The following is a 20,344-nucleotide window of genomic DNA, read 5'->3' on the forward strand; positions in this document are numbered from 1 at the left end:
CACGTGCCAGTGTTATCTTTGTATTTGCATCTCTCTAAACCTTACTCTTGCCTTTTAATTTCTGTTGTGTTGTGATTAATTATGGTTTAGAGTTGTTTATTTATTTGGGTATTGCTTGTACTTATCATTCCGCACATCTATTGTTTGAGTATAAGCTTGTGTTGGTTATTTTGAAATTGGGATTCCAAAACATTCACTAGTGCTTTACACACTAAGTGAACTTTCACTTTCAATAAGATGATTTTGGAGAAGCCAAATGAAAAAGAGAACTACACAATACAAAATTGAAGGATGGAAAACATGTACTTTTATATAATAGCTTGTGTGCTTGGGTTGTAACTTTTTTAAATATTTTTCTTCAATAATCTTCACTCAAAAAGTACTGTTTCTTAATTAATGTCCCATCATATTCACCAAACAATCCTCCATAGTTTCACTCCATACCCAAAATCCTCACTGTGACCGATTATCAAACATCTCATACGCACTATTGAAAAAAATACGTTGGTAGTAAATTTGTATGTTAAATAATCATATAAATTATGATTTCATCTATAAAAAGACAATTTTGCATCAATATAATGTAATTTGTATACCGTACATCACTTTTGTCTATAAAAAATCATTAATAAGGTGAAAAATCACTTTTAATAATGATGTATGTTAAAGGATTAGTAAATCATTAGAGAAAATAATAAATTTGACATAATATACAAAACTAAGACGAAAGGGAATTTCAGTTCGGAACGTCAATTTCGTCCAGAACACCGAAATCTTGCCCAAAACACCGGATTAGGCCGGCATTTGTCAGAACAAAAAATTCCTTGTATTGTATCATTATTGTGGGATAGTTTTTGGTTATATTATTTGTAATATCTATCTTTTTCTTCTCATAATCTCGAAGAAAAGATCAAAACAAGGCATTGGTCCCAATTTCATCTTTCAGCCTGATGATATTGGCCAAAAACTGGGATCGTGAGGGATATAGTTTAGACTATGATGAGGGAAAGTGAACTTGAGAAGTATGGGTTTTGTCTTTCTCTCCCCAAAGTCCCAAATGGAGACAATAATTGAGAGATTGAGGTCTTTTTGGGATCTACTTATTTCGCTGAAATTAAAAACTTTTTGTTGAAAGTATTATAGATAAAGGTAAATGTTAGTTAAAATAGTACAGTGGGACCCATGAATAGTACCAAAAAGTGCAATCAGACCCATAAATAGTAGCAAAAATAAGTTGAATAGTAAATAAGTTGGCAAAAAATAAGCTAGCCAAATAGACACTGAGTTTGAGAGAAGCTTTACACGAATAATCGGGTAGAAATCGAGGAAAGAAATAAGAAAAAAAAAATCAGTTTTTTCTAAAAGTTAAATATTGAGGTTTTATGTGGAAATTTCTAAGGTTTTGGGTATTGGGTTTGATGATTTGTTTTTGGCATCGGGTTGGATTTTCACAATTTAGTTAGAAAAAGTTTTTTTTTTTAATTAAAGCTGATATGTAAAAATTTGGTAGCTCTCAAAACACTTAAATATTAGTCAAAGGTTTAGGTTTTATAGTATACTAGTCGCTAACCCGTACTATGCATGGGAACTTACCTATTTGTGAGGTAGATTAAAATAATTTTATAAAATCTTAAATTGATTAAGGGCCCGTTTGTTTAGGTGTTTACACTGCACAGAATGGCAGTTTCACGAATCGCGATTCTAAGATTGTGTTTGGCTAGGCGATATTTGCAGGATTGCGTTTTCAATTCCGTAGATTTTCGCGATTCCGAAAACGAAATTTTCTACTGCTTTTTCAGCATCGTGCGGTTAGGACGATTGGGAAACCGCTAATTGTTTCGCGCGATTTAGGAAATTTTTACCAAAATCCCAGCCTATCTCTTCTCCATATATATATATATATATGTATATCTCATCAGTCTTGGTTCTCTCCTCGTCATATGCTCCCTATTCACTTCTTTCTTCTCTGTTTTTGCTCAGTTGCTCTCTCCGATTGCCGTCGTTGTTCTGCATCACGATTTCCAGGTAAACATTCTCATATCTCATCAGTCTTGGTTCTCTCCTCATCAATTTCATGATATTCACTGATTTCTTCTCTGTTATTGCTCAGTTGCTCTCTCCAATTGTTGTCATTGTTCTGCATCACGATTTCCAGGTAAACATTCTCCATTACCCATCCCTGAAATAATTATATTGATTTGGGCTTTGCATGTTAGTTTATATGACTGAATAAACTCAAAATATTAGAACTTACAAGTCTAAGTGATTTGTTGTTGCTGCAGTTGTTTCTTTACTGCTTGTGACGTTTTTAAAACAATTTCAGACAGATGAGTTTGATCAAAACCATTTGGATTGGATGGGATTCGTTTTTTCTTGTTGAAAAGTATATGGGTTTGAAGAATATTACAGGTTGTTGTTGTTGCTGTTGTTTATTTACTGGTTGTGAAGAAAAAAAAATTCAGATAGTTTATTGTGTGAAATTGTTTGCTTTGGGCAGCTAGTTTATTTACTTGGCACTATTGTTGCTGCTGCTGTTTGCTTTGGGCAACTAGTTTATTGTTTTGTTGTTTCTTTTCAATTTTACGATTCAGCCAAATAAAGAATAAAAAACAAAGATTGGTTGTGAAGAAAAAAAAAACAAAGATTGTTGTTTCTTTTCCACAACTTTTTCGTGCTAGTAAGCCTTCTCTTCTTCATTCTCATCGCCTTGTCGTTTTGTTTCTCTCAAACAAACTCTTTCTAACTTAGTTCCTTCTTACCATTGGTTGTAGAGCTATTAATATGTTTATCATTAATTGAAACAAACTTTTGGTAATAGGAAATAGCAAATTGAAGACCAAAAAATGTGAAGGATGAAACTCATATTATATATATACACTATATAGAGGACTATCACCATGATTGTCAAAACTCAGATATAGCAGAACCCTTAAGAAAACATGGCTTGTGTGACCAGAAATATAAAGTGGCCAATTGTATAAAATTAACTAGGATTAATTTAGAGGGGCTTTCCACTGTATATAGAATCACTGGAAATTTATTATAGGGGTGAGGCATAAAAGAATTGAGGTAAGAAAATTAACAAAGAGATAAGCTTTCTATGATGCAGATGATATATTTGAAAGACTTAATTTTCAAATAGACTGTTTATACCTACTGACTGCTTAAACAAAGAGATAAGTTTATAGACTGTTTGAACAACTTAATTTTCAGCTTTTTTGAAAACTAGGTAGCTTGAAAAATTGTACCTTGAAAAAACCAGAATTTAAAAAATTGTACTTTGAAAAAGTGTGGTTTGAAACCGTTTTACCAAACGGGCAAGGGACACACAGAAAACAGCTTCACAATTAAAGGAAATGACTGTGTTCATGTAAATTGTTATACTCTACAAAAAGACTTGTATCAATAACTACTAACATTGCCATGGCATTGTTGTTTGGTTTCCCCTGAAAAACTCCCACCCTTGCCTCCTAGTCCCAAAGAAAAGTTGTACCATCAACAATAACCTCTGGTCCCAAATATTAGAGTTTGCTAAATGATGTCATTATTTGTTATTCATTATTTTTAGGTCCTTTAAATGCTTCTCTTTCATGGAAATTTCAAATACGGGAGTGCTAGATAGATTTTGCACATATAATTGCTAGTATAATTTCAGCTATTTTCACTTTTTAATTCATTTGTCAATGATATTTGTATAGACATGATTCTTCTTTTTTTGTCCTTTCCATGGCTGGTACCATATCATTCAATGTGATTTTGATTTTAGCTCAGGTGACTTAGTTTGACATCAACAAGAAAGTTCCTAGAAATGCTTTCCATTTTTTGTAATTTTTTTTTAAACAATTGGATTTGAACTCTAGCATCTGGTCCATAATGGCTAAAACTATCCATTTGGTCCATGCTTTAAAATATCATAAACCATGCTATTTGAGTTATTAATGAAAATATTCAAAATTGTAGGAGGTTCCCGAAGTTGCAAAATTCCGAGAGAAAGGTTTGGAGAATTTTGACTTATTAGACATTATGTTTAAGGACATTGCGGCCACAGGAGATTTAGCATGGGCCCCCACTTTAGGTGTGTTACCTGATGATCTTGAGACACCTAAGGAGGGGTTAGGTGATACTTCTACTGACTCGTTTTCTCCAAATGATGATGACGACGTTCATGAAGATGAGACTCCTAACCTCACACAACCACCTAACCCAACACAAAACAAAGGAAAGAAGCGAGTTTTACCATCATCCACACAGAGCAAAGGGAAGAAAGGAGGAACGGCATTACAGTTGACACAACAGCTTAGTCGTATCTGTGATATTGTGGAGTTAAGGAACTCAGTTTTTTCAGTGGAGCCAAGTAGTACTATTCGGAATGTCATGGAACGCGTGTGCACCTTAGATGGCATTGAGAAGGGTTCCGAACTCTACCTCATGGCAACACGTATTTTTCAGAAACTAGAGAAGAGATAGATGTTTGTCGTGATGGAAGAACCGTATTTACAACTTCAGTTTCTACAAGAGGAGGCAAGATTGTTAGGAGGGCACTACTTTGGCACTTAGGGTGTTTTATGTTTTATCCTTTGAATAATGTTTTATGGAAGAGAGAGATGTTTTTCATTCTATTGTTGTTTTATCCTTTGAATAATGTGGTTGTTTGGGTGTTTTAACTTGTTGGGCTGTTAGGGTGTTTTATCACCTTATTAGGATTTTAGTTTACTAGTCTAATTAGGAGTTTGTTTACTAGTCATAGTAGGATTCTAGTTATCTTAAAAAAAGATAAGATCTAGAGTCTTATGCATCGTATTGTACTGAGTTGATTAATAAAAATATTGAGCATTTTGAGTATTAAGTCACACTAAACTTATTGTTCATTTTCTTCTTTTCTCTTCTTTTTTCTTATTATCTTTCTTGCATTACTATTCATGAGTACTGCTGATACAGCCCCTGAAGAGTATAGATTTCTCACTTTCCCTTCTTCCTTAGTAGAATATAATATATTGGAAAACAGTTTCGCTTAGCTTATGTCTATGGTAATCTAAGACAATGTAGTGTCATTCGCAAACCAATCCCTTGGTCCAGTGAACAATTGTCATGGTTTATGCCCTATGTCAGGGTTTAAAATAACTTAAACAAAAACCAAGCATCCTACATCTTTTGGCTTCGTTAGGGCTCATATCTTTTGGGTTGTGTTAGGAACTCAAAGCAAGATTCCACAAAATTACTAAATTAATGTTACTAACCAAAGGAGGACAGCATGTAGTGTACTGATTTTTGTTTTAGATTTTAATTTAAAATTTAGTACTATTTGTGCCAAGATTTTATACGATATTGATTTAAGAGTGTGATTCACAATGGAGTGTTTCTAATAAACTCCATTTGTAATTGTGTGTGTTCCCGACCATCATTTGACAATATATATATAGTTTATCTTTTAAATATGTGCCTTGAGATTCATTTCTGCTAGATAAATGTGCAGCTTTCAACCATGTGCAGACATAGTCATAACTTGCCCATTAAGTAACAAGACCTCAATGCTCAATCTTTTCTTGAGTTTTTTTGTTCTGTCCTTGATTTTCATTTCTCTCATCTTCTTCGATTTATTATAAAATGTTTTGATATATTATATGAAGTAACAATACAATGACTGTATTTTTTTTATAAAAATTATATAAAAATTCAACAATTCAATTACCAAAATTGGTTTTGCTTACTTGATACATGATGGAATTCCATGACTGGACAGACAGTTACTAAATCGCTTCTCCTTTGATTTGCTAACCTATACCTGCTAAAGCAGTGACTTCATTGCAAGCAAAGCTTACAATAAATTCTCAATTGTTCTCAATTGTTTCAGTGATTCTCAATTGTGTGAGTAAAATATAAATTTAATGGGATGCTTTCATGGAATGGAGATAGACGCCATTGAAGGAGCATACTATGGCCCCAAACACACACACACACAAAGGATGTATACTTAATCTTGTAGCTATGAGTTTTCTAGTTTCTTTTAGCTATCATTTGTGTTAGTATTCAACAGAATAGAATATTTTAACTTCCTGAGGCAAAGCATAGCAAGACGAAAGTTCTGGTGAGACACAACAGTGGCTGAAAGCCAAGATGGTATGTTTTCTAAGTGTAAGCTGTTGGCATTTTTTTTTTCTGGTAGCAAATTTTGACTGCTGAGAAGCATTTGGGACTTACCAATGAGAATGATAAAGACTATTATGAAGAGGAGAATGTAGCATATGAGACTATTGTATAAGGTATTATTATTGGGAGGCTCTGGTAGTAGTATTATTGCCATTTTGTATAAGGTGCTCCTAAAGTACTTTTTACTTAAGAACACATCCACTATAAGGTGCTCTTAAGATAAGTTGTCTTTGAGTCTACCTAGGGGTTTTTGTCACAGACTAACTATGGGTAGTCATGACTATTAAGTAGATACTTTTGTGGGCTTTTGTTGTATGGTAGATACTTATTTTGATTTATCCAGTTAGATAATTTTAAATGTTTACTCATTTTCTTTATTGTGATATATCTAAGTTATTGCTATAATATTTTAGATGATATTCCTATGGATTACAATGATCATATTGATTATAGTGATGAAGATTATTCTTATGATGTGGAAAACGATGAATATGATGATGAGGAATTATATGATCTTGCTGTTGCTAGATGTCATGTTGCAGTGACATATTATATGAAATATATTGATAAACAACCTTGTAGAGATTCTGAACAAACTGGCTATATGTGGTTGATGGATTGTTTGACGGGTAATGAAACGAAATGTTTAGAATGAAGCCACATGTTTTCCTTCAATTGTGTAATGTTTTACAACATACATATGGACTTCAGCATACAAGGCATATTAGGCTTGAAGAGTCAATAGGTATATGTTTAATGATACTTGGACAAGGAGCTTGTTATAGGATGGTTCAAGAAAGATTCCAACATTCTGGTGAGACTATACACAGACATTTTCGTAGAGTTCTGAAACGCCTTAACATAATGTCAATGGATATCTTCAAGCCTTCTGACCCTACATTTAGTGTAGTTCCAAGACATATACAGAAGAATCCATTGTACATGCCACACTTTTCAGGTATTCATTTCATAAATTCTAATTTGTTTCTAATATTTGTTAGGATGATTTTCTAAGTAACTAAAATTTATATTCTATTTTAGGACTGCATTGGTGTCATTAACGGTACACATATCCAAGTTCTTGTTGGAGATGACAAGAAAGCTACATATTATAATAGAAAGGGTGTGACATCTTTTAATGTGATGGCAGCATGCGATTTTGATTTACTTTTCACATTTGTTATGGCTGGATGGGAGGGTGCAGCACATGATACACATATTTTCTTAGATGCTATCCGTCGACAATCTGTCAACTTTCCAAAACCACCACCAGGTATATATAATTTTTATATATTAAATACGTATGAAGGATATTATTTATGTACATCTTACATTTTTTTTCTTTTACTAGGAAAATATTATTTAGTTGATGCTGGATACCCCTTAAGGAAATGATATTTACCACCTTATAAGGGACAGAGGTATCATCTTTTAGATTTTTGATGAGCTGGTCGAGGGAATCACATAGAAGAGAGATTTAATTATGTTCACTCATCACTTAGAAGTACAATTGAGCAAACTTTTGGAGTGTGGAAGAATAAATGGAAAATTTTGAAGCAAATGCCACCTTATGACATTAAGCACTAAAGAAACATTATAGTTGCTACTTGTGTTTTGCATAATTTTATTAGAAAACATGATAGGGAAGATGAGGGATTCAATTGGGATGAATGTGACTTGGACAGACCAAGAAGCAATAGTAGTGGAGAAGGTAGTAGCAGACAGGCAAACATTGAAAATATACAAGATGAGGAAATGAAATTTGTTCGTGACAAAATAGCTCGATCCATTTGTGGGTTGTAAACAATATTTTTATTATTTCTGTTTTGGTTTTTAATTTTTTGGATAAGAACTTTTTTCTTATTAGGATTGATATTGTTGGGAATTAACATTTCAATATAATTATTTTCCTAATCATTTTAATATCTTTTTCTTGATGAGTTATTTTTAATATTTTAAATTTGATAAACTTCTCTCCATGAATTTCAACAACAAAAACATCATTATTGTTGTTATTATTAATTTAATTGTTAAGCTTAATTACATATTTTCAATAATAAAAGAACATTGATCATAGGAAAAATGACAATATAACCTTCAAAAAGTAGTTAAGTCCTTTTTAGGAATTTACACTCAAAACAGCTATTTTTAAAACAGCTTATCCAAACGCTTAATATGACTTTAAAAATAGAAAACGCATATTTTCACATTTTAACCAAACACTTATCTATGATTTTTAAAATGGAGTTTTCAAAACGCACGTTTTAAAAACGCTAATTTTTAAAACGCACATTTTGAAACAGCTTATCCAAACAGGCCCTAAGAAACTACACCATTGCATGATTTGCTCTTGTATAACTTCAATTTGTGTTACAATTTGATGAAAAATTCATTGCTTAAACGTGTAATTGCTTACAAAAAATTTGTCAAACAGTTCCAGATACTATAAAAAAAATAACTCAAAAATTAAGATATTAAAACTTCTGAAAAACAAAAAAATATTAAAGAATCAGATGATTAACTGCTTAGAAACTATTGAAACAAATACACACACACACACACACACACACACACACACACACACACACACACATATATATGTGACTATATAATAGAGAAATATAAGAGAAAGATGTATTACCATTAAAAGAATAATTCAGATGTTAAATCTTTTGAAATGCCAAAAAATATTAAAGAATCATAAGATTTACTTCCTGTAAATTTTTTAAACACAAAAATAAAAAATGTATAGGATTACACAATAGAGAAATATAAAAGAAAAATTGATTACATTCGAAAGAATAATACATGGTATAATCATTGAAATTTGCTAAACATATTCAAATATTGCAAAAACTAACACAAATTCAGATGTTAAAATTTTCAAAATGCCAAAAAAGATATATAATTAAAGAATAAGTTATTGAAACAATTCAAAAATTATATGACTATTCAAAAGAGATATATAAGAAAAAAAAAGCACACGAACCCATAGAGCAATACGTTTTAAATTTTAATAGGTCTAAACTTTAAATGATGAAAAAAACATATACAGTCACAGGCGTAAAGTTTGGTGGTTCATGTACGAAAATCACTTTTTAAAAAAAAATATATATATATGAAAAACCATAATTTTTTTTTTTTTTTTTTTTTTGATACTATGGAAATCAAAAGCAATACTCAAGTGAGCCCCCAATTGCCATCAAGTTGCAAATTTGAGCTCCTAATTTTTCTTTTTATTGAAATGAAGAAGTTTCAAATGCTCATGTTTTGAACATCATCAAGTATCAGGCAATTTACCTGATTTCTATGCAAACTTTAGGAAATAGGGTACATATGGATCGACTTAATGGTTTTTCCCGTCTCATGATAGTTTCAGATCTTAATTCTACAATGATAGATTTCCTGTTAATTTTGTTTATCATCTTTTATTGATATCTTCATGCTATCCCTCTAGTGATTCAATTGGATATGTGTTTGCGATGCAAGTTGATCATGATGATCTGGATAACCTCTCTTCTTAGATTTAATGCATTATAGGAAGTCTATTACTATCATGATTCTTTGCTTTGTTCTCAACGGAAGGTCACCTACAAGTTACAAGAAGTTGAGGAAGAAGAAGTTTGAGTTTAAGTTGAACTTGTTAGAGAGATAAAGTTTCACTCCTTGTTAAATTTGGATTAAACAAAAATAATTTTATTTTAAAAAAATGATAATGATGAGTTTGAATTGAATTTGTTAGAGAGATAGAGTTTCACTCCTTATTAAGTTTGGATTAAACAAAAATAATTTTATTTAAACAAAATGATAATTTTATTTAAATACATTTTATTTAAATATTGTGTTAATGTGAAAAATTATAAGAGCTTCAGAAGTTTCGATTTTATATATACTAGCAATTAACTTGCGCAATGCACGGGATCATTTTATAAATTAGAAAACAATCAACTTAATATATTATACTTAATGTTATGGTAAAATATGGAAGGGGGTGGATGGTTGGTTGTTCAAATATTTACTTTGCTTGAAGGTACTACGGTTTTAAAATGGATAAAATGACTTATTTTTTTATTTTTTATAAACAACAATCTTTACTAAAATGTATCAAGTACGCATGGAATATCAAACAAAGGGGTAACTACACTAAAAATACATTTGTATGAAGGTATCTACATGTTTGGAATCTCTAATCATACATGCCTAAAAATTTTTCTAGATTGTTGGAAAAATAACAATATTTTGAATTTGCTTAATAAAAACACCTTTTTTTGTGTGTGTGAGAATAAAACTATAGTGTATACTTTATTAATAATATTATCATTAAGTAATAGGTAAATCACTGTCTATTAGACTCATAATACATGGAAGGGACTCCTCTAGCCAATATATTACATCAATATAGTTCTTTGCTTCATATGTTGCTTCGAGGAAGATGATAAGAGAGACATATATTCTTGATAGAAGAGTCAAGCCCACTACTATCATTAAGGATCTGGGCAATCTGCAAATTAGTGGACCAACTGACTTTAGTTCATCTATCAATTTTTTTACTACACACTCTACTTCAACTTCTTCAAGCCCGAAATTCACAAAGCACTACACTTTGTAATCTTAGAGCCTCACTTCAATATGGTCATTCCCTACTTCTAATTTTACACACATTGCTCATATTACATTGGCTTGCACTATCATAACTACCCCTAATCCATACAATCTATTGTTATGCGGTCCACACAAATATTCTACAAAAAATTACAGCAAGCTCATATGACATCAAGTGCAACCAATCAAATAATTCAGTAATTTAGGCTCAACAAATAGCACTCCAAAGCCTTTCATTTGGGAGGGAAAAAAAAACATGACAATAATAAAATGCAATAATAAAATGCAGGACCCAACATATTTTATCAAACATGTAAAGATGATGCAAACTCAATAAACACACAGTAAAGTCAATGCTCATTACACATTACACAAACACAATCTCTAGATAAATGCTAAGATAGATGACCTATCTTTTTCTTTTTCTTTTTTTGGCTAATAGATTTATCCTATCCTTTTATGGCAATTTAATTCATAATAGAATATCAAATGGCATTCAAGATGATCAGTGTTAGATTGCTATAACCTATAACATTAATACTATTTAAATACCATCTCTCGTAACAAAATAATACCTCGTGCTTTATGATGCCAATAACAGTAGGCCTTAAAATTTGATATTCTAGACCAAACTTAGTAGTTGTAAAGTATCAAGCTTTCTTTTTTGTTCTCACGGTTCTTGTTTCTTAAATGCATTTGTTAGTGTAGAATTACTACTTGAATAGATTATTTTTTCTCCTCGTTAGATAAATCACTCTCAACAATACCCAATTCTAAATTTTCAGCACAAACTGGTTAACTTTGTGGATCCTATATCCAGTGCAATTCACTCTTCAAATAGTGCTAACTACTAACACCTTCAAGACTAATTTATTTTTAGAAAATCCAAAACTTAAAAGGCATAAAGAAAAACCAAACATTAAAGAAAAATACTTCAAAAAGTAACTAAAAGTTACAAACCATGCTTTCTCATATTATAGTCTGCAATCATAGTCTTGGCAAATTATATGACAGGAGACTATGTAATCTGTATTTTTTTTTTTGCACTTACTGAGATAGCTTACCAATATGTTCTTAAAATACATAGGCATCTAAGAAGGTTATAATTGAAGGGAGAAGAAGACAAACTGAGGGTGAAAGACTCAGAGCAAGATAACATAAAGAAACTCCTACAAAGCTTTGGCAAACATCTCTGGGCTGAAGTGATTGCTGGAGACGACATTTCAAGGCTCCAAAAGCCATACCAAATATAGATAGTTCCAAATTTTAGTAGATTTTATAACTAAATGGGATAACTTGCAAAAAAAAAAAAAAAAAAAAAATCTTGTTCTACATATTAAACTTTCACAACAAAATAACAATATAAAAGTGGTTCAATATCAATGGTTTGAGATTAAATTTAACCTCCTTGGTGGGCTAACAAAAAAAATTTTAAATAAAGGAAACTACAGCTACAACTCCTTTTTAATGTGTGTATATATATATATTTGATAAGTTATATATATATATTCCAGTACCACTCCATTGAGGAATTTTATCAGTCATGTTATACACAAACCCTTCCCCCAAAAAAATTCATGACCATTGCTAATATCAATGCAATAAACTCTAACATGAAAGAGTTGGGAAAACCATCAAAACCAAAAAATAAAAAAATAAAAAACAACCCATACTCCTTTCACACCCAACAGAAGGTGGAAACCTTTTATTACCTTAAGCAAGAATTTGAGATGGACAGAAAGGTAATATGGAATACTGTTGCTCCAATCACCTCACAAGTCACAATCGTCCTCACTAACCGTACATTGCCACCAACAATGGCCAAGTTGCTCTCGAAGAAGCTTTCATGTGAACCCAACCATTAAATCACAATGAAAGTTGTCAATACCACCTACAAATAAATAAATAAATAAATAACTCAATTTATACTGCCGAAATATCTGAGCTTTTCTCTGTGGCCAAACACAACAATAAAAAAGAAAAAGAAAACATGCCGAAAGAAAGAAAGGGAACCTTATTGGAGGCAAATTGAAATCTGAAAAACGAACAAACAATTTAACAAATTCTTAGGTGCAGATTAGAGTCTTATAATCCAAATTGACTTTTGAAACCAACAATGCTCAAACTAAAAGTAATTTGAAAATAAACAAATTAGTAAAACTAAATAAATATTAAAATGATTCACAAATATACGATTTGATTTTTTCGGAGAGAGAGGAAAAGAGTGACCTTCTTGAAGGAGTTGGTGTTTTGGGCTAAAGTTGGGTCAACAAAACATCACATGTAAGAGAAACAACACTTAATGAATCACTGAAAAATTCAAATGTAACAACAAAACGTCCTAAACAGGTATGTATGTTAAAATGAATCACTTATGTGATTTTACACTTACAACTTAGTAATTCCAAATTTGCAATTGGAGCCCATATTCGATCAACGTTGCTGGGACAATATTCAAGTGCACATTAATATTATAATAACATGTTAAGAAAGCAATAAATTGGATTACTTAAACAAACAAAGTCCAAAAAGAAAATTTTAAAAAGATAAGAGATGTACATATTAGAATCTGTGCTAGGACGACAACTTGCTGTAAGCTTCATGAGAAGAGACTTCTGTTTCCTGAAAACCAAAAAAGAAAGGTATATCTGAAATGAAGAAAACACAAAACAAATTAGAAGTAGAAAGTAAAATGAAAATAAATAAATAAAGTTTGTAGATTTTGGTTTACAGATGGTTCTAGGGCTTTTATGCTTTGAAGTTCTGCCTCCAAAACCAAACACAACAATTAAAAACAGAAAAAAGAGATTAAAAAAACAGAGCATGTCAAATTAATAACCTTTCACACATTTTTTACTGTTTAGTTTCTAACAAAACCAAAAACTCAAACTTTGCTCATTCAACCAGTCCCCAATTGAACCAAAAACAAATTCCAATTTCCCTCATCATTCCCTCACTTAATCCTCCATTTTCTCAACAACCAATCAAAAACCTCATTGTTTCTAATTACGCAAACTGAATTATCCCTTGAGTTATACTCTTTAAAGAAAAATAACCAATAACAAAGCATATATAATCACAACTTTCATGGGAAAGAAACAGAGATGGAAAGCAAGAGAGAAAAAGTGAGTTAGGGCAAGAAGGAAAGAACCAAACAAACAACATCAAAATCTGAAATCTACAAACCGTAACAGAAAATCCCAAAACATCAAAGCAAATATCTAAATCAATACCTATCCAACCAAAATACCAAAAAACTAAGTCATATTAAATACCCAGATATAAGAAAGGGGGAAAAAAACCGGTGGCAGTTTCGGCGATCTGATGATGGGAGGTAAATGGCCTGATCGACGGAGTTAATGGCACTTAGATTTCTCTTCCTCAATCTCAATTCCTGTGTGTGCCTGCGGTTTTGGGGTTCTGAGTCTGGCGAGGGAACAGTTGGCGGCGGAAAAACTGACAGGAATCGTATTTTGATTTCTAACGCCCAATCGATGTAGCCTTTACCGTTCTACCTCTTTCTCTTCTCTGCTTCTCTGTCCATGTCCCAGGCTTCATCGCCTCCCTCTATTTCTCTGTTTCTCTTCTTTCCCCGTTTCCTCGTCGACTCTTTCCTTCTCTCTTTGTATTTGCGTTTTTTTTTTTTTTGGGGAGTATTAGAGCATTTTAACCAGTTTTTTTTTTTTTTTTTTGTTATTTATAATGAGAGGCTTTTGAATGGGGATCCGGATCCTCTCCATTTCTCTTTGAAATGGAGAGTATCCAGTTAAAGGCTGAGATTGAACTAAAATCAATCTATGGCTTGAAATATGCCACATCATTTAAAAGACGCTAACCAAACAAACGCCAGTTTCAAAGTGTTTTTTCATTCGACTCTTTGGGGCTCTCTCCTCTCCTCTCAACTCAGTTTCTTTCTCACTCTCAGCAAAGCCCAGCCATGGCTGACTTCTCCTTGCACACACATCTTTGCGACTGACAGTTCTTATGACCGGAATCGCCCCGAAGATTTGGTATCAGCTTTCTAAACCCCACCCAAAAAAAAAATCTTAGTTCAAATTTTGATATCTGATATATGGTTTTGTTCTTTCTTATCTTGTTTTTCTTTGTCAAAGAGCATCCTTTTCTTTCATTTATAGCACTAAAGATTATTCCTTTCTTTGATTGAAAATTTTTCCTTTCCTTGCTTTAGATCTATGGTAACTGTAGTAGGTGTATGAGTCTCTCCCATCTCAGTGTCTCTCTTTTTATCCTTGGGTCTCATTTGCTTTCAGTTTTGATAAGTTTGATAACTGTGTTTTCTTGTTGTGTGTAAAGCTTGATGATTGATTTGAAGTTTTTAATAATCAACTATAAGCGTAGGTTTGCTTGGAATCAGCAACATCAAGCACCGCAAGGAAAATCGGATATCCCCATCCAAAATTTTTGTTAATCTCTATTATGCCTTCTACAATAGTTGATTTGGGTGTAGCCGTGTAGGTTGTACTTGTGCAAGAATGTAAAGAATAAAGATTACTATACAGAATCTACTTTTGTGCAGTTTCAGGAGAGTTTCTGTTTCTGTTTTTGATACAGATTAGTTCTGTTAGTTTGGGTGTTAGTTTGCTCTGTTTTTTCTTTTAGCAAATAGCATATCAAGCAGGAACAGAATAGGAATTAAAGAATGAAAATTTTGCACCTTTGGCCTTTCCACAGGCTTATGAACAATGTTGACTGTCTTAAGAGCATTCATACAAGGTATGAATGCTTGTATGAATGCTCATTAGACTGTCAACATTGTATATCAGATGCCATATATGGGAACTTGTTTCAAGGAAAGATACTAGAAAAATGTTAAGTATTGGTAAAAGTTCAATTTGGTCGCTCAACCATTAATTTCAAAACCAGTACAATGTCAACCTTGTGTCCCCCACCTATATATCTTTAAATGGAACTAATAGTTGAAATTGACTTGATTTTTGAATTTTTTTCATGAATAACCTTTTCACGTGTGCTCAAGTTACCACAGTAGCTAGTTTTGTATAAACTTAAAAGGGAGAGAAGAACTAAGAACCCGAATGCCTATGCTTATAGTTGATTATAGTTGATTTTGCTTTGATTTGAAATTTGGGGTTTATGGGTATGACCCGAATGCCTGTGATTGAATAAGTGACCTGCTTATAGTTGGAGTGTGATGGGTCTCTAGGTTTTGGCATTAATAAAGAGTAAGTTCCAATTTAGTTGATGGAAACAATCATAAAATCTTCTTTTCCAAGTTATATATTTATATTATTATAATAATAATGATAATATGTTGATTAAATTGTATATAAAAGTTTATTTAATTTTGAAGTTTCAAATTATGTATCACTTGTCAAATAAAAGAACTTATAAAAATAAATAAAAGATGCTTAAAGGAGTTACTCTTCAAATCTATGCTGGCATTTTGGTTTTGTGTTTACAAGAATTGGTTATTAAAGAATTCTCTTGGGATTGATCGAATTCATCTTGTTGCATTATTATCAGCCTTTTTACAGTTGAGCTCAACACTCTTCTAGTATTTAGTTAATTTATTGACAACCTCTTGGTATAATTGTTGGGGAGTCCAGCCATAAAAAATTGTCTAAATCTGCAAAACCTTCTTAAAAAGTAGATCTTAAAGGATGCAAAACTTTTTTTTTCTTGCCCCATTTTCTATGAGAATCATGTGTTATAGTGGTGAAAAAGGTTGTTTATTGTCACAATCATTTTGTTATGGCTTCAATGACTATAAATTCATAGCAATTGACATGTACTTTGATTTCCTGTTTTGTGTTACAGGGCTTGGATTTTGTGGTGAGTGAAGTGAAGAAATTAGGCTCATATTGTCATAAACCAACAACTAGGGTGCATATGGTGGCAAAGCCTTAGTGGGAAGTATAAAAGAGATCTAAATGAAGATGGAGAAACTTCCCAAAAGTTGAGCAAGTATTTGTAACTCCGCAGGAATTATTATATGTATTTGATTTGAAGATTGCTTTCATTGTTGAAAACGTGAACCTTGAATGGTTTCATGTTAAATTTCTTTTGCAACTCTTGTATGAGCGATAAGAGGTTCTTATCTTATGTATTTAACAGGCAAGATTTCTGGTAGTAGCTTCTGTTGTTTCCATTCATGAATCTTATTTGGAGGATTTTTCTTTTTATGGTCATCTTGTGATTCAAAACAAGCTATGAACCTGAAATGTATCCTAATTCCATAATTTCAAATCTACAAAGTATACTCAAAACACTAGTACACCATTACCAAACCAACTGGTATATAAACAACCATTTGTCCACAACTTATGTCAAAGATTACAAAACATGATTCTAAATTAGAAAAACAGCATCCTAAGCTAGAAAAATGGCTTGACTATGTGCACCATCCTATGCACTCCACTTAAGACTAATTTCACAGATATTTGGCTCAACTGGTAGAGAGTTGAGTTCAACTGCAAATTGCCAGTCATGCAACAAGATGGATCCGATCAATACCAAGAGGATTCCTCAAATAATCAATTCCTGCAAAAACCAAAACCAAACCACAAAAGAGATGATACCTGTAAGCATTATTATTTGACAAGTGAATCAAGTGATACAAACTGTATTAGTAAACAGGAAAATTTATATACAAGCATCATGCATTTTTTTTTGGATAAGTATATACAAGCAGCATACATAGACTCCCTCCCTCTAAATAATTATTTTCTTTATAAGAAATGAAACTTCATTAAACTGAAAAGGTGTACAACAAAGCATCCAGAAATACAAGCACTAGGAGCGGTCAAGTTGGATAAGGTGCTGAACCATTGGAGGGCTGCATCTTTTCCAGACTTGATCAATCCATTACATTTCGCAAATTGAGCAAGAGTGTGAGCTACATTGTTGTAATCCCTTTTCAAGTGACAAATTTTCCAGCTACAAAAAGGCTCAAGAAGGGAGCCAATGCCTTGATATAAATGGCCTAAGCTGCCATTGAATTCCTTTGTCTGAATGTCTTGGACAACTGTGAGGGCATCTGATTCAAAGATTACATTAGAGAGCTCCATTTCCCTAGCAAGCAGAATTCCATGTTCCAGAGCAAAGATTTCTGTTTCCAGGCTTGAGAATTCCCATGTTGTTCCTTATCACTACTCCTATACCAGAGGAATGCCCATCTCCTGATGCAACACCGTCCACATTAACCTTGTACACACCCACGGGGGGAGCTTCCCATCTGCTAGCTTCATCACTTTGGGAATTACTACTGAGTGCAGCAGCTTCTCTATAGTCCAAACTGATGGAGTTAGCAGAAAACCATACCTGATCAAGGGAATGGCAAACATCCTCAAAGACTTTTTGATTCCGGTTATATCAAATCGCCCAAGAAGTTACAAAGAACCTTTCAAGATCAGTTACAGCACCATTATGCAGAAATTGCAATGCTATATCAGTAAAGTCCATCTGACTTGCTGTCAAATTTATAGGACACCCATCCCACTTGCCCCAGACTTGTTTAGCTAGATCACATTGGAGGAATACATGGGTGATGGCCCTCTAAATAATTATAAACCAAACTTACATTAGCAAATCAGTCCCCCCAATAACCTAATTTTAAAACCCAATAAAAATCATCAATCTTTATACTTAATAATAAAACTAAATCATCAAGCCAATCAAAAGTGAAACAAAAAGAGATCCAAGGGGTTCGGTAAACAAAAATAAAAATTAAAGAAAAAAAATAGAGAGAGACTCATACACCAATTACAGTTACCCCAAATCTATAGCAAAGAAGGAAAAACAATTCAATTAAAGAAAAGCATAATATTTCGTGCTATAAATGAAAGAAAGGGATGATCTTGGCAAAGAAAACAAGAAAAAAAAAAGGGAAAAAAATACATAAATTTGATATCAAAATTACCTTTAGAAACAGAGGTGGATGGCTGAAACACAGTTAGTGCACAACTGTGAGTGGGTGCAAGGAGAACTGGAGAAGCTTAACCATTGCTGGGTTTGATGGGAGGCAGAGAGAAACAGAGAGGAGAGGGATAGAGAGTTAGAGAAGAAAACCTAGAACTTAAATCTAACGTTAGTTTAGCTTTTTACTCGTTAAGTCTCCCGTTAGAGATTTTAAATGACATGGCATATTTTAGGCCATGGATTTATTTTAAATCAATCTCAGCCCTTAACTGGACACTCTCCATTTCTAATGAAATGGAGAGGATCCGGATCCTTTGAAGGATTCAGATCCTCTAAAGTTCCTAGGGTACTCTACCAAGTAGAGTTCATTAAATCCTAATCACTCTTTAACGATTTAATGGTTTTCATGCATATCGGCGATTTCTTAACAATCATCTTAATTGTTTTGTTTACAACATTATTTTATTATTTTAAGAATATTATTAATAAAATGACGCTACAGAATCTAAACCATTAAATCATTAAAGAAAAGTTGTGATTTAATGGACTTCTACTTTGGTAGCTCTTGCAAACTCTAGAGGATCTGAATCCTCCTTTGAATGGTGTGTAGCATTGTCAATCAGTATGATTTGTTGTTTTTTAACTTAAATGTGACTGAATTTTAGATGACTTTTTCCTTAATGTGGTAGCACCCTTAAAGATTTCTGCTTTTATATATAGTATTATATATATATATATATATATATCATTATGTATATTATTATTAAATACTTACCTAATTAATAACATTCTTATTATCTCTCTATTTATTAATTACACTCACAAATCTACTAGCTTTTAGTGGGAGAGAGAAAACAAACAGCAAATATGGCAAGCAAAATTTTTCATTTCAATTATTAAATTGCTAAAATTTTTATTAAGAGGAAAAAAGATGAATGATAAGAATCAAATTAGCTGCACTCCAAGCAAGCAAAGTGATCTCTTTGTTATTCAGTCTCCAAGCCAAAGTCCATTTACTCTGCCTATTCAATCTTGCTCCTCGTTGAAGACCACTTCAATGGTGTGGAGAGCGAAATTTATCTATAAACAAATCAAAATTTTTAATATGAATATGAGCGAAACTTACCCAAATTACTTCCTTTGGTACTACTTCAACTTCTATTCTACCCTTTTATGTTTTATATTTCGCTAATCCATAACTATGTCCTTAACTGTGTCGAAAACCAAAAAGGCGAAACTACACTATTGGTCCTTAAATTTTATCTTGTGAGCGCTATTGGTCCTTAAATTTTACCTTGTGAGCGCTATTGGTCCCTTAAGTTTCAAATAAGTGCTATTGGTCTCTTTAGTTTAAAAAATGAGAACCGTTAATCCTTTAGTTAATTGCCGTTAGCATTATTGTCTATGTGGCTAACGGAAAAATGATGTGTCATCTTTTAACTTAGTGTAAGCCTATATGGCAATAGCCACGTTGATGAATTTTCCAGGCTAGCATGTGAATCATTATTTATTTATTTAAAAAAAAAAAAATTCTACATGTGTTCTTGTGACTTCCCCCTACACTTTATCTTCCTTCTTTCCCAGCTAGTGGTGCTGCCACTATTGCTACCGTTGCTACTGCTTCAGCCACTACCATTAGCCATTGGCGATTCAAATTGTCATCATTGCCACTACATCAGCAGCACAAAACATCTCTATG

The 20,344-nt window shown here is 32.4% G+C and overlaps 1 protein-coding gene, 2 long non-coding RNA genes and 1 pseudogene across 7 annotated transcripts; 3 read left to right on the plus strand and 1 right to left on the minus strand.

Annotated features, from left to right (window-relative positions):
• The first annotated feature begins 1,852 nt into the window (after positions 1-1,852).
• LOC142608948 (uncharacterized) lies at positions 1,853-4,925 on the plus strand. The gene is made up of 3 exons (XM_075780602.1): positions 1,853-2,025; positions 2,111-2,155; positions 3,961-4,925. Exon 3 carries the CDS (start codon positions 4,024-4,026, stop codon positions 4,465-4,467), a length of 444 nt encoding a protein of 147 aa, XP_075636717.1. The 5' UTR covers positions 1,853-2,025; positions 2,111-2,155; positions 3,961-4,023; the 3' UTR covers positions 4,468-4,925.
• Positions 4,926-6,571: 1,646 nt separating this feature from the next.
• Positions 6,572-7,950, plus strand: LOC142642325 (uncharacterized; annotated as a pseudogene).
• A 2,474-nt stretch (positions 7,951-10,424) lies between these two features.
• LOC142616367 (uncharacterized) lies at positions 10,425-14,406 on the minus strand. Of its 5 annotated transcripts, none has more exons than XR_012840881.1 (6): positions 14,025-14,406; positions 13,309-13,371; positions 13,142-13,191; positions 12,763-13,004; positions 12,462-12,640; positions 10,425-10,648 (listed from the first exon to the last, which is right to left on the minus strand). It is a non-coding gene; the product is annotated as an uncharacterized LOC142616367 (long non-coding RNA). The 5 variants fall into 5 exon arrangements; XR_012840884.1 differs by having other exon boundaries at positions 10,425-12,640; positions 12,763-12,784; positions 12,979-13,004; positions 14,025-14,243; XR_012840882.1 differs by having other exon boundaries at positions 10,425-12,640; positions 12,763-12,874; positions 12,979-13,004; positions 14,025-14,243.
• Positions 14,407-14,466: 60 nt separating this feature from the next.
• On the plus strand, positions 14,467-16,860 carry LOC142616378 (uncharacterized). Its single transcript, XR_012840885.1, has 2 exons — positions 14,467-14,759; positions 16,546-16,860. It is a non-coding gene; the product is annotated as an uncharacterized LOC142616378 (long non-coding RNA).
• The last annotated feature ends 3,484 nt before the right edge of the window (positions 16,861-20,344 follow it).

The sequence above is a fragment of the Castanea sativa genome, chromosome 1, assembly GCF_040712315.1.
Source record: "Castanea sativa cultivar Marrone di Chiusa Pesio chromosome 1, ASM4071231v1".
Lineage (NCBI taxonomy): Eukaryota > Viridiplantae > Streptophyta > Magnoliopsida > Fagales > Fagaceae > Castanea > Castanea sativa.